Source organism: Tinamus guttatus, unplaced genomic scaffold (assembly GCF_059628265.1).
Source record: "Tinamus guttatus ecotype Peru unplaced genomic scaffold, ASM5962826v1 Tinamus_guttatus_pri_ptg000240l, whole genome shotgun sequence".
NCBI classification, from domain to species: domain Eukaryota; kingdom Metazoa; phylum Chordata; class Aves; order Tinamiformes; family Tinamidae; genus Tinamus; species Tinamus guttatus.
The window spans coordinates 14,613,530-14,626,636 of NW_028288774.1; the positions used below are offsets into that span (position 1 = coordinate 14,613,530).

The 13,107-nt window shown below is 39.7% G+C and overlaps 1 protein-coding gene across 1 annotated transcript in view; it reads left to right on the forward strand.

Moving 5' to 3' along the window:
- The window catches only part of PPFIBP2 (PPFIB scaffold protein 2), a 66,588-nt gene that overhangs the window by 36,319 nt on the left and 17,162 nt on the right, over nt 1-13,107 (forward strand). The window contains exons 5-7 of the mRNA XM_088525907.1: nt 3,080-3,211; nt 9,736-9,828; nt 12,294-12,402. Of these exons, the coding sequence (XP_088382033.1) occupies nt 3,080-3,211; nt 9,736-9,828; nt 12,294-12,402 (334 nt within the window). The remainder of the gene's footprint in view (nt 1-3,079; nt 3,212-9,735; nt 9,829-12,293; nt 12,403-13,107) is intronic.

The window sequence follows — 13,107 nt, forward strand, 5'->3', positions numbered from 1 at the left end:
ATCTTTCCAAGTCCAAGGAATGTAAAGTGAGATTTAGCACATGCTTCACTTTAGCTGGGAATATTAAAAAGCATGACTTAGCATTTAACAAGTGTAAGATCTGAATTTAGAAATGCAGATGTGTTTGGAAATGGCTCACCGTGCATTGATTTGTCTGATATACAAGTATAGTAGGTTCTTCATGACTTGCCTTTGTAATCATTCAACTTTAAAACAATTTAATTTTAAAAATTAAAAGGTGTTTTTCAAATAACTGGAAAATTAGGTTATACTTCTGTTGTATTTTTAAAATGAAAATGGAAAAAAAAAACTTAAATAAGATTCTCTAGACTATGTTCTATTTTTATACTGCACTTTAGGAGGATCATAAAGTACCAAAGCCACTGCAGTCCAAATCACCATTTTGCATCTCCTATATTATCTTTTTTGCTTTAAAACCACTAACATAAATTTGTATTTTCTTTTCTTACAATTGCATATTTATTCTGGCTGGCCTCAAGTCGCATCATACCACTAAAATACACTATAATTTTGCTGCAGCAAAATGGGTCACATTTTCTAATGAACTGCTCACTCTGCGCTTGAAGATGAAAATAATTGCTTCCAGATGTTACCCATTTCTAGAGGGGACATTTACTTTAGACGGCACTTTCTTTCAACCCAAAAGTTAGGCTTTCTACAGGCAAGATAAATCGTCATCTGGTTTAAATCAGTGTAGCACCACTGAAAACAAACCAGGGGTAGTTAGCTATTTTGTCTATTTTAAGGCAAAAGCTCTGTGCCAGTTTACACCAGATGAGGTTCTGGTTCTACAGCTTCAGGGCAAAATGTAAATTTTTGTCTGAGATGATTGAAAAAGTAAACCAAAACCTGTCAGCTGCCTCCATGCTTGCTCCTAGCAGGTAGCACTGTACTGCTCACATGGAGAGGACTAAGGTGCTGCTCTCCCTTGGGCAGATGAAGCCCCAATAAATAGTGTGGGAGCCTGTAAGGTAAGTGCGGAGTGACAGCAGGCAGTGCGCCCAGCTAGCTCTGCTGTTAAAAACCTCAGGGTGGATGCTGTGCCTGCTTGCTTTACTAACAAGTCTTGTTTTATCATGCAACACCGTGGCAATGTCAAATTACAACAATTCTTAATGTTGCTGGTATTCAAAAGTGCATACAGACGGTCCGTGGACAGGGTCCAAAGTCACCTAATCTCACTAGCCATTTTAATGCTCAATAGCTTTATTTCATGTCAAAATTCCCATTTAAAACTACATCTTAATCTATGAAATTTTTCTCTGCTAAGAGCTGTACAAAAGCCTGTTGCAGTCTGAGTTGGGCTCTGCCTCTGGAGTGTGTGCAGGTTAGTGGAGTCCTATAGCCTTGGCTTTTGCGCAGCACTGAAGAATCGTGTGTAATTTTTGCTTTTTATTGCATTACCCCTTTTAATGCAATGATTTTGGAAACCAGGCAATACTGTGAACTTGTTAGGTGACTGCTGTTTAAGGTTCCTGAGCAAAAAGGACAGCGTGTTTCTGGTAAGTGATAGATCGATCTCTTTCAGGGAAAACCCAGGGCACGAGGCTACATGTGTTTCTTTTCCCATCCCCAGCAGATACTGCTGGCAGCGTCAGCAGGAACGGGCACCGCTCTGGGAGCAGTGGGTAGCTGAGATCACTGATGTTGCAATGCGGATGCAAGCCTAGTACTATTTTTAATTTGAACACTATTCCCGCTAGATTAAAACAATTTACATGTAGAGAAGATCTGGGTTCCAAATAAACTGTAGCTGTATAATTTTTTAAAATAACATTTGTTTGTTGCTTCCCTGGCTCTGAACCATAGTCTGCAACATACTATTCTGTTTGTGGAAGAAATGGGAAAAGGGTGTTTCTAATTCTTCAGTACCATCAGGGTATCCAGAATGTCAAATTCAGTTTAGTCACTTCTGTGTAATTCAAAGCATAATTGTCTGTAATTCTGTGGTACCCCATTTCATCTGATCAGAACAGCTACAAATTGCTACTAAATTTCAAAAACATTATGTCCAATTAGAAACCTAAGTTAAATTGCAAAATTGCAAAAATGCTTTCAAACTCGGGTATTGATTTATAGTAAGGCTAAAGATTTATAATGTTTTTTTTTTTTCCTTTGAATATGGAGGCCAGCAGAGATGGTTTTAGAAATTATATTCTGTTAAATTTAGGAAGATTTTTGGCTTTCCTGGGAACTGAGAGATGCAAGGTGAATATTGAAAGTTTTACAAACACAAAGATGCACTTTGTCCAAAATGTGCCCTGCAATCTAAAAAATTAGCTGAGTTCACACAAGTAAAAGTCATGTCCAAATGTTTCTAGTTCACCCACTTACTGAGTGTAGACGGTGCCTCCAGGTTCCAGGACGTCATTCCGCTTCCCATTCAGTGCTCTTCCCTCCATGCCACAACAGTCTTCAGAAGTCCTATGCATAATCAGCTTCCAAGTACTATTGGCACTGCTGGGGAAATGCTGCTTATTTTTGGTGCTATGACTTCTACTTAAAGTCCTCATTCAGCAATACATTTATGGCTAAATAACACATTATAAAAATGATATAATTCTAAAACGTTGCGTTTTAAATCTAAAACGTAGCTCTGCGTGTTCTAGGAATTAATTGAGCCCTTTTAATGCGTGAGCTGAAGATCTCTATGGTGTTTTGTACCTTTGGGTTTGTACGGCCTCCATATTATGTTCTAGATTGATGTGTTGCCCTGGAATTAACTCTGGTCCACACGTTTGCTTAAAATGGTGAGCGGGATACCAGCTTAGTGAGTAACATGGGAGAACGTTTATGGGAAAATAGCAGCAGAACTAAGAATGCACAGTTCAAAGGATAAGCACCACTAAGGGAGGCAAAGAAATTCACTTTCCTGTGATTTTTTTTTTTCCCCCCTTTCTAACGATGGACTTTTTTTTTTTTTTTTTTTTTTTTTTTTCCTTTTAAGTAGAAGTACTGGGTAGAGACTTTTCTATGGGTCTGTGTCAAACCATGTAACATCCTGTCTGTATTCACCTAAATAGAAATAACCGAGGAAAATATTCTACTTTTCTTTCAGGAGCTGCTAAGTCGAACATCACTTGAGACTCAGAAATTGGATCTAATGGCTGAAGTCTCAGATCTGAAGATTAAGCTAGTTGGCATGGAGAAGGAACAGAGCGAATACGAAGAGAAACAGAACAAAGCGGAGGTGGGCTGCGTTCCTTGGCGGGTCTGCCACTGTGCCCGGGGTGCTGGGGGTCTGAGTGCTGGCACCCCTGGGGGTGCTGTCCGCAGCGTGCAGGAGGCTCTCCTCAACCTACCGCACAGGCTGCACGATCAGTCCTGTTGATTCGGTGATTATACATTTTGGTGTTGTGGTTTCTTTTCCTTTCTCATTATATTGTAAAGATTGCTGTTTGGCTTTGATCAAGATACAAAAAGTCCTTTCCAGATACGTACTTTAAAATTGTTGTTTATTTAACACTTTCCTGTCTAAAGGAGCTGAAATGGCACAGCAATCTGAGCCCTAGCAGAGTTTGTGTATTTCCCCCTTTATGTGGGAGAGAAGACAACCAGCCTGGCAGTATTGGGAGTACTACAGACATATGCATGCAAGGGCACTCACTGGTTTAAACATTTATGGCCCTTAGGGAGGAAAGGGGGGGAAAAAAGGAAAGGGAAAGGCTGTTTTCCTCAAATGGTTTTTTTCCTCTGTGGTTACATAATAGATAACAGGGGAAAAAATAATACATATTAGAGGAAATTCTAATCCACCCTCCCTTTCAGATGTGAAGATTTCCAGCCACCAAAGCTTTGTTTTTTACTGTACAGGTTAATGAAGAGAGTATGAAGCAGGGATTGAGTATGAACAACAGGTCCATAATCCATTGTCTTTATGGAGCCCAGTTCCCTAGAAACCTCTCTGCGGTAGTGAGCAAGCAGGTGGGAGCTGGGAAAGGATTACGGAACAACGAGCTCTTGTCGCCTGTTGCTCCACTCAGTGCTCCTGCTAGGGACAACTGGCAGGGCTGGGGCCAAGTTTTATACTTTGCTGGATGAAGAAAGGCTTTATGTTCCAAGTAGACAGAAGAGAATTTGCAATGCAGGCAATGTCAGAAAACTGTTTGCTCTCTGTAAGGTTGCTAGTGTAATACTTGATAGCTACTGATTATGCACGTATAATTTAGCTGCAGTGTGTTTTAGGCAGGTGTGTTTGTTTATTGCTTTATTTCTCTGTTAAGTTCTCTTTAGAGATGAAGAGATAGCTCTCAGGGCTGGCAGAGGCTGCAAAGGGAGGCACCAGCTGCTGGTTTTGCCGTATGTGGCCCACTCGTGCTCCTTCCCCACAGCAGCCGGTCGTGGGCAGCAGCCCCGGGCTAGCCGAGCACGTCGCAGCTCTGTGCGACTGTAGCGATGGCAGCCGCTCCAGCTGCTGCTCCCGGGCCGGGCTGGGCCCGCGTTTGCCCCGGGGTGCCCGGAAGGCGCCCAGCTTGGGCTGGGAGTCTCTGCGGCGCTGCTGGGTGAGAGGGAGCACCAGGACTCGCGTCTGATGGAGAAGCTGAGAATCCCCGTGCTAAGCAAGCCCTGAATTATTAACTAGCCCAAGGTCTCATTAGATTTCTGGCCTCCTGGAAGTTGCAAAACTATGTATACAAAGCAAGAAAAGTCGGCATTGTAACTAAAGCCATGGGAAATGGGGAGCTTGTTTGGTTTGCTTGGGGAGACTTTTTAATGATTTCAGATTGTTCCAAATAATTATTAATCCAAATGAAAAGGAATTGTTTTCAATGAGATATGATACTTGCTTAAATTTCAATGCTTTAACCCCATTTTATTTCCTTTTATTGTAAACTTTGCTAGTTTTCAAGATTTTTCCCTTTTTTGAACAAAATTTGATCAGGATGAAAATTTCCAATATATTTTCTTTATGCAATTTGACAAGTACTGCTTAAATGTGCTAGTAATGTTGAGGGCCTGTCCATGCTCACTGTCTGACTACATCTCTTTAGTAAATAAACCATCCTTAACTAGGGGAACAGCCTACCTCTAGGTGACTCTTGTTTATGCCTACAGAACTGTGTTGTGGTAACGTAATTGCTGCAGAGTGACACAGTTCTCCAAACTGACCCTGGCAGAATGAAATTAGTCTTGCTGTAACTGTATCTCTGAATGTCATGGCTACCCCAGCACGCGCACAATATCTAGTGTTTCAAACGGAATTGTAGTATTTTCACACGAGTGAGGCCAAAGCTGTGGGTGACAGAGCTGGATCCTTTCTTACACACTGCAGTTTGCCAGCTGCTGCTCTCAAGACTGAATTTAGAATTAACAGAGCTCTGATGGGATGGCTTTGCCACAGTCACAGGTCTTTCATTTTGCCCTAGCATGTGTGCTCCGGGGGAACACGTATGTGTGCTGCCCACTAACTAAATCATTTTAAAGAGCTCTTTAATTACACTGCATATCTGACCCTGCCATTTCTAAATATAATAATGGGCTTTAAAAAAGGTATATGAGATGCGCAATTGCAGAATAATTCAGCCAAAAGCTATTTGCAGTCTGTCAGCTTATTTCACAGCAGCTGTTTCCAGCCAGATAGAATTTATCTGCAGAATTACCTATCTGCTTGGGTTGGGGAAAAACAAAGCAAATGAAGATATTCTATGTATGACTGAGTTTTAATTTGGCAGGTCCATTTCACGTTGTCTTGTGCAGCTGTGTTTTAGTTTTTAGTTAGCAACAAAATCTATCAAGTATCTCTAAACTATCCAAGGTATTAATTCCACACTGAATGCCACTTGCCTCTGTCTTTTCAGAAGCGTGCTAAATTTAAAGTGTCTTTTTTATATATACATGTAGCACAGGGGCCAAGAGCTGTTTATTAGTGGACAGTCTCCCTCTGAGTCTGTCTTTTGAATTATCTTTTTGCAGAATAATGTTATGCAATATCTAGGACACAGTTATGTGTAATTTCAGTGACACTCGAGTCCATGAACTAAATATCCCTGTGGTCCCCTCTCGTGCACAGCTACAGGGTGAAGTGTTTGGTGTCAGAGCCCTGCGCAGACCAAGCCCCCCATGGGCACAGGGCTGGCCGGCTCCAGCCTGCAGCTCGGTGGCTCTGTGAGCTCTCTGGCTCTGGCAGCAGTGGTGAAAATGAAACAAACTAAGTGTGAAAGACACGGGGTTGTGGATCTAAATTGTGAATAACCCGCTACTGCAATCGCTCTGCTGTACAGCGCGCTCACGAGAGGTTGAGTTAGCTTGGGGGACACCAGTGTCCCACTGTGCTGATGTAAAGCAACTAATGTAGCTGGTGAACGTAGGAAGGATGTAGCTTCACCTAGGTGAGCCGATGCTGAAGGAAAGCACCTTTTCTTAGCAGTCAGCCTTGGCAAAACGTGTCAGCCAATAAAAGACTGGGGATGGCAGAGCTGATGCACAGAGGCAATGCCACTGCTGTTCCAAATTTCACCTTACGCACGATGCCCATGAGAACTGAGGTGAAACTCCTGCAGCTCACTCCTGTGGATGCTTTCCAAGGGGGATGTTTGTGAATGATGAAGGTTGTCTGTGGAAGCTGCTGCAGTCCAAGATTGGCTCTGTTAAGTACTTCCTTGTGATAATAATAATGTAAATAATACTGTAAATCCTGTCCTTGTGTTAAGAAATGGCTGTTCCCTAGCACAGGCAATAGCCAATTTTGAGATTACTGAAGCATCAGAGAATTGAGACCACAGGACTATAACTGTAATGATGAAACAGAGAGTCGTGCCCTGCTTTCTGTTGTTCTCTCCATTGGTAACTTTTTAACTTCTTTGAAAAGTGCATTGATCTCGTCAAATTTATTTCACTTAGGAAAAGTGAAAAGTCACCAAGCGTATTTTGTCAATATATATATATATGAACATTAAGAGAAGGACCCTCCAAATTTATAATCTTTGAGAATATACCGAGGACTATTTGCTGCTCAAAGAGGGAGTTAAAGTGAAGTGACATATAGACTTCAATATTTGTATTTGGTGGTGGCTTTCCATAACTGCAATATTTTGTGTATCACTGTTTCAGCGAAGCTGGCCAGCATATCAGTGCACTTAGAGGTCATTACTTTTCTTCTATGATACTCTTTTGACTTCTCTTACAAATGTTGCATAACTGTTTATTTATGTCCTGATGCTGACCAGCTGGATATAGCAAAATAGCAAGCTACATTATGTAGTATTTTTCTGACCCTTGATAAACCTGGGGACACAATTACTTTACTGATAAATTATGTTTATAAGACAAAGTGGGTATGGCGGTAACTGAGCACTTGGCAATGTTTTCCTAGTAGATGATTTGGCTGCATAAATTAATGTAACCAAGTCCATTTCAGGAATCTGCCTTTCAGCCAATGTTACAAATTATATTCCAGGTTTTCCCGATATCTGCCCTAGGCTGGATAAGTCACTAAAACATGCAGCAAACTCTGATCTTCACATTGGTATGAGAATCAGAAATTACTGTGGAACATGGACTCCATAGTGGTGAAACTGCAGCGCTGTGCAGCACTCCATGTTCATACCCATTCACATGCCCTTCAGCAGAAGGGAAACGTTATTCGTCTCGTTATAGCTTACCTGTGCTGTGCTTCATGCCCTCCTTTGGGATGCAACTGTAGAAATACCTCCTTTGCTGCTTGTCTTTGTTTTTCTTCTCATCCGTCTCTCTTTCCTCCCCATGTTTTCAGTCAGTAGTGAACCTGATCAGTGAGCTACAGGAGCAGATGTGTAGACTGCAGCTGGAAATTAATAGTAGAATCCAAGAAAGAAAATCTCAAGATAGGACAGCTGACTTGACACCTAATGGTCCTCAAGCTAGTCCAAGATCAGTGGTAGAGACCCTCAGCCAGAAGAACTGCTCTGGATGTGATGTACGAGAAGTGCCCTTGGCAGAGCCTGTGCATTGCCTCTTCTTTTACGGAAACTAAATTCTGCTAACCAGGACTGCAGTGTGAATTGTTACCATTAATCTTGGGGGCTTTTGTTAGTAGTAGTGTTATATGGTGGTTATAATAGTGATTATAAAAAATACAAAGTAAAAAATCCCAACACTGGGACAGATGGCACAGATTTGGTCACCATTGACTGCTAAAGCACAAATATCTCTAAGAACTATTGCATCTCTCAGCTTTTATGTGACTTTATTTTTAGGTCACAAGTGTACTTTTTTAGCTGTATTTTTTTTGTTTGTTTGTTTGATCTGCAGCATGATTTGGTAATTTTTCTCGGTGTAATGTCATCCTAGATGTGCATTATAGTGCATCCTATCTTCTAACCGATCTTCTCAATATTTAATTCTTGAAGATCTTAAAAGTTTGGCACAGGTATAGAATACAGTTTCAGGTAAGACTATGAGGGAAAAAATATCTAAAAAACATATGGAATATATTCTCTCTTTTCATTATGATAAAATCACTGGAGCCATAATAAGTATAATCTATGTGTACAATTTAAAAATTAAAAATTGCCTTTTTTAATTCTCGGACATAAGCAGTTGTGGGGAAAAATATTTTTGAACTTACACTACAAATCTTCACTTTTATCTGTTCAAAAATATGCCACATATCAAAGCAAAAGCTGTGCATAAGCTTTTAAAATCAACTGGAGGGGGAAATGAAACTATATGTTTGAGAAAGTCCTGCTTTTTAATTGTTCACTTTAGTTGCTGCCGCCCTTTAATTAAAATGTGGATCCTTGGAGCTGATTCTACAACTAACATGCTTATATTGTGATTTTTTTTCTTTTTCACTAGTTTTTCTCATAGATTTATTTTACAAAAATATCTCATTTGGGTATAAAGACGATGTCTCTTGTGAACATAGCGCTATTGCTTCTGAGCTTACCTCTGTGTGGAAGTGATGAGTGACCTATTAGACTACCGTACAGGCTACATATTGACAAAATAATCTAAAAGTCAAATCTGGGAGTCATCTATGATAAAAATTAATTTAATCCAAGATATGAGTATGGTTGCTTAATGTGTATGATACTAAATGGGAACCTAGAAATAGGTTGCACTTCCAAATTACTGTAATCGAGAGTTCATTTCAAGACATTTGGTCTTGTCAGAGTTATATCAAGGTTTTAACACTGACAGCCTCAAGAATGAGCTTTAAGATGTGATTCAGTCAAGGGAAGGGACAAGGGAAAGGCAAGAGAGAACTTTCAGAGGAAGGGACAGAGAAATATTAAGAGCCCTGGAGCTCAACACTGCATCACCTCAATCTGGAAAGTGCCCAACATCAGTGTCAAAAGTAGCATACTGTACTCAGTCAAATAGGACTACAAATGTATGGTACTGAATGCTTGTAACGTGTTAAATATTCTTTATTCTGAGTGTTATTTTTCTTAGATAAGTAGATTAAATACCTCTTTGGAGAGAACAGTTCATACTACATGTGGCTGACTGTTTTGGACTTCTTAGCTCGTTTCTACAGAGGCTCATGACTTCACCAGGGTCATCTTGTTTGGTGTAGAAATTTGCTCATAGTTTCAGGTAGAGAGTTCGAGAAAATATTTCTTACAATAGTCTCTGAAATAAAAATATCTTTTGTCTATGTAGCACTACAATTTTTTATGCAGATGGTTCAGTGCTTATTACTGCATGGTCTGTGCATGATTTTTAATTTGAGACTACAGAAAATTATTATTTACCTGAGCAATCTTACATTTAGCTGTTCTTCCTTTGCAGAATTTGCTACAAGAACTTAGACATCTCAGAATTAAAGTAGAAGAACTGGAAAATGAAAGGAATCAATATGAGTGGAAATTGAAAGCAACCAAAGTAAGCAGAATATTTGGTATTTACTAATGACAGACTTATTTTGGCTGGAAAGGGATAGGCACACGTCTCATCAGTGTTTACTTTTCTTATAATTCTCTTGTTTCATTGGCAACGATGAATCAGGTTTTCTTGAATCATCTGTATAATGAGTATCTTGGCTTAAAGTTTTTGTACCTTCTCTTTTGTGCCTTTTGTGCCCTTCCCTGCAGTTTCCAAACTTGTACCTTTAAAAGAACCATTGGGACTTAGAACTAAGAGCTGTTCTGAGGAGAGGCCTCTTTCGAAGGTTTTCTGTCCTTCGTTTCTGTAATGGTGACAAGTCTCTATGGAATAAGGTTTCCAGGCTGAAAATCATTGTAAGGAAGAGGCATGCAAAGCTGGTGGAGTGTTTGGAATTTATTTTAATAGACACTAAGGCCAAAATGCACTACTAGATCACTACTTTGACTTAATATATATCAACAGCCATACCTGTCTTCCCCTAAACTGACCTTAACAGCTCCTGGAAAGCTGTCAGATCTTCATCTGGAGATACTCAACATTTGAAATAATGCATCATTTTTTGTAAAAATTGATTTCAAGGGTTGGACATTGTTAAACAGTTGCACTTTATCCTCGTTTGAATTTTTTAGCACTTTTCCCATTAGATTTAGAAATGCCTTAGTAATCTTCCCTGTTAGAGGTTCACTTTTGTGATGCAGTCATATTCCCTTCCTGCACCATATATTTGCTACCATCTGTATCAGTGTATCAGTGACTGTTTTTTTTGAACTGTGGCTTGGACTTGGAAAAAACATTTCAAGTTATTAAACTGAGTTTAGTGGGGTTTTTTTTTTGTTTTGTTTTGTTTTTTTTTTTAGATACCCTCATCCAGAAGTGACAGATAGATATTTATTTGCATGAGCATTTTTGGAGAATTCTCAGATGAATATTGAAATCTTCTCTTTTTTATTTGATTATGATAATATCTTCTATGTTCAACAAAATATTTTCTTTCTGAAGTGATGACATTGAATAGTTTTTGGGAAAATATTTTACTAAACAGTGTGTGGCCAGCCGCCAAGAGAGACAAAGATTGAGAAGTGTAGGAGGAGGAAAATAAGAAAGGAAAATAATAAACCAGTCAGAGAAAATATGGGAGCAGAAAGGAATACATGTGCAGGGGAAGAGAGGAGAAAGAAAAATAATTGTAAAGATGTCAGGAATGAGAAATGAAAGAAAAGGGTACTTAAGAGAGCAGTAAGATCAAAGAGACCAGAGGAGACAAACCCAAATCTGGTATTAAGAGGTCTGCAGCTTTGTCTTCTTGTTGCTCCAGCTTCTTAGATGAGAGATTGGAATATTTCCATGACTGGATATAAAAAGCACATTAGTCAGTGGGAAGTGTAGGAGCCCTTCTGGGCTGCAACAAAGCACATTGTTCTATTCCACAGGGAATTTCAGACAGCGTGGTGATCCTTTGCTGCCATCCAGCTGCCTGCTTGCTGGTCAAAATGTGGGTCTGTGTACAACAAATAGGTCATTTTTTCCCTGTCCAGATCAAGTTTGGTGTGTTGGGATATTCCCCCTGTTGATTTTAATATTTTGAGAAGCTGGTCACATGCTTGTGCTTTTGTTTTCATTTAACTGCAAGGAATTGCAATTTTGCTGCTTTGCTTTTGCTGGGAGAAAAACAGAATGGAAAGGCATAAGGCTTTAATGCTCTGAGGAAAATCCGAATCAAGTTATTACCTCAGTAAAGCTGGGTGCTGCTGCCAGGCTTTCTGAGATAAAGACAAAGATGAGTGTCTCATGTCAGACAATCACAGAAATCTTTTTTTTTTTTTTTTTTTTTCCCCCACCCTTCTGTGTTCCTGAGGCCCTTAATGTATGAGATTTAATCCTGCTCTGGAGGCAGCACAAATTCCAACAAGCACATGTAACCACTGACTTCTGTTCCATTATGGAATATTGCTTTCTGAGCCATCCTTTGCTTCTCTCATATTTGTCACCTAATGGATCTGATGCGTGTGAGGAAGAACAGACCTGTCAGGCTGCTGCAAAGACGGGGCAGCATTGATAGATTCTCAAATACATTAATAAGTTGTAACTAGAATTAAAAAACAAGATATCTTTAAAAAAAAAAAAAAAAGCTTTGCTATCTTTCAGTGGCTTTGGAGCAGGATTCAGGAGTTTCCCTGTAGTATGCATTATATATGGCCAGCATTGCCGTTTTGAGAGTTTCCCATCAGTTTATGTACATGAATTGTTAAAAATTTAACCTTTCACACAAGCTCTTCCCCAGGAGCTAACTGCATGGGGGCGGGGGGGAGAAAAGTGAGCTTCTGTAACAGGTTATAGTGTTTAGAAAATGTCCTGAATGAGGAATGGGACGTCACTTGAAAGTGTTTCCTTTCCCCCAGTCCTTAGGGAAGGAGAGAGAATTGGCAGTGACTCTAAACTGAATTTGTTGTGTTCTCTTGCAGGCCGAGATCGCTCAGCTTCAAGAACAGCTAGCGCTCAAAGATGCAGAAATCGAGCGCTTGCAGAGTCAGCTCTCCAGGATGTCATCACATCATGAAGTTGCAGAGAAAGGTAAGCGGAGGGAAATTAAAACCCTCACCTATTTTACTTCACTCTGGCTCGGTATTTCAAAGTAAAATAAGGAGATACAAAATGTGACCTTACAGAATTTATTCAGGAAGGAAGAATGGTGCAGACCTATTTATTTTTCTGATAGAGCAGATAATGAGATATCCAAAGGTCAGTGAAAGCTTTTCTTCAGGGAATTTCCTTATAATTTGAAAGACTCATTTGAGTGTTTCCTGGAAACATATTTTTTGTGTATACCTTCAAATTTTCTTTTAAAAATCTTCATAATTACTATTTTTAAGAACAAAATTGTCATAAAAGAACCTCTGCATAATGTTTGAGTATTCAAACATTCTAAAAGTTACTTGCTGATGGATGCCTTCCCTTCATTCAGGGCTATATCCTGGATTTCTATTTTAAATCTATGCAATTAAAGGTTAATGACAGATAAGGCCATGCCCTTTGATCTCGGCCAGTAATAACCGGTTCTGTCCAATACTGACCACCTAGAGCTTCTGTCAACTACTAGGTTGTGAGCCATATGATATTATATGTTGTGTTCTATGATGCTGACTTGTTAATGTATAGAACTAGGGTGGTGCATCAGCCTACCTGCACTAATGTCTTTGGTGGATTAATTTGGTTAATGTGCAGAGTGCTTTTGTGAGAGAGGGCTTCAGGTGCATTGTGCTGCCCATCTCTCAGCAC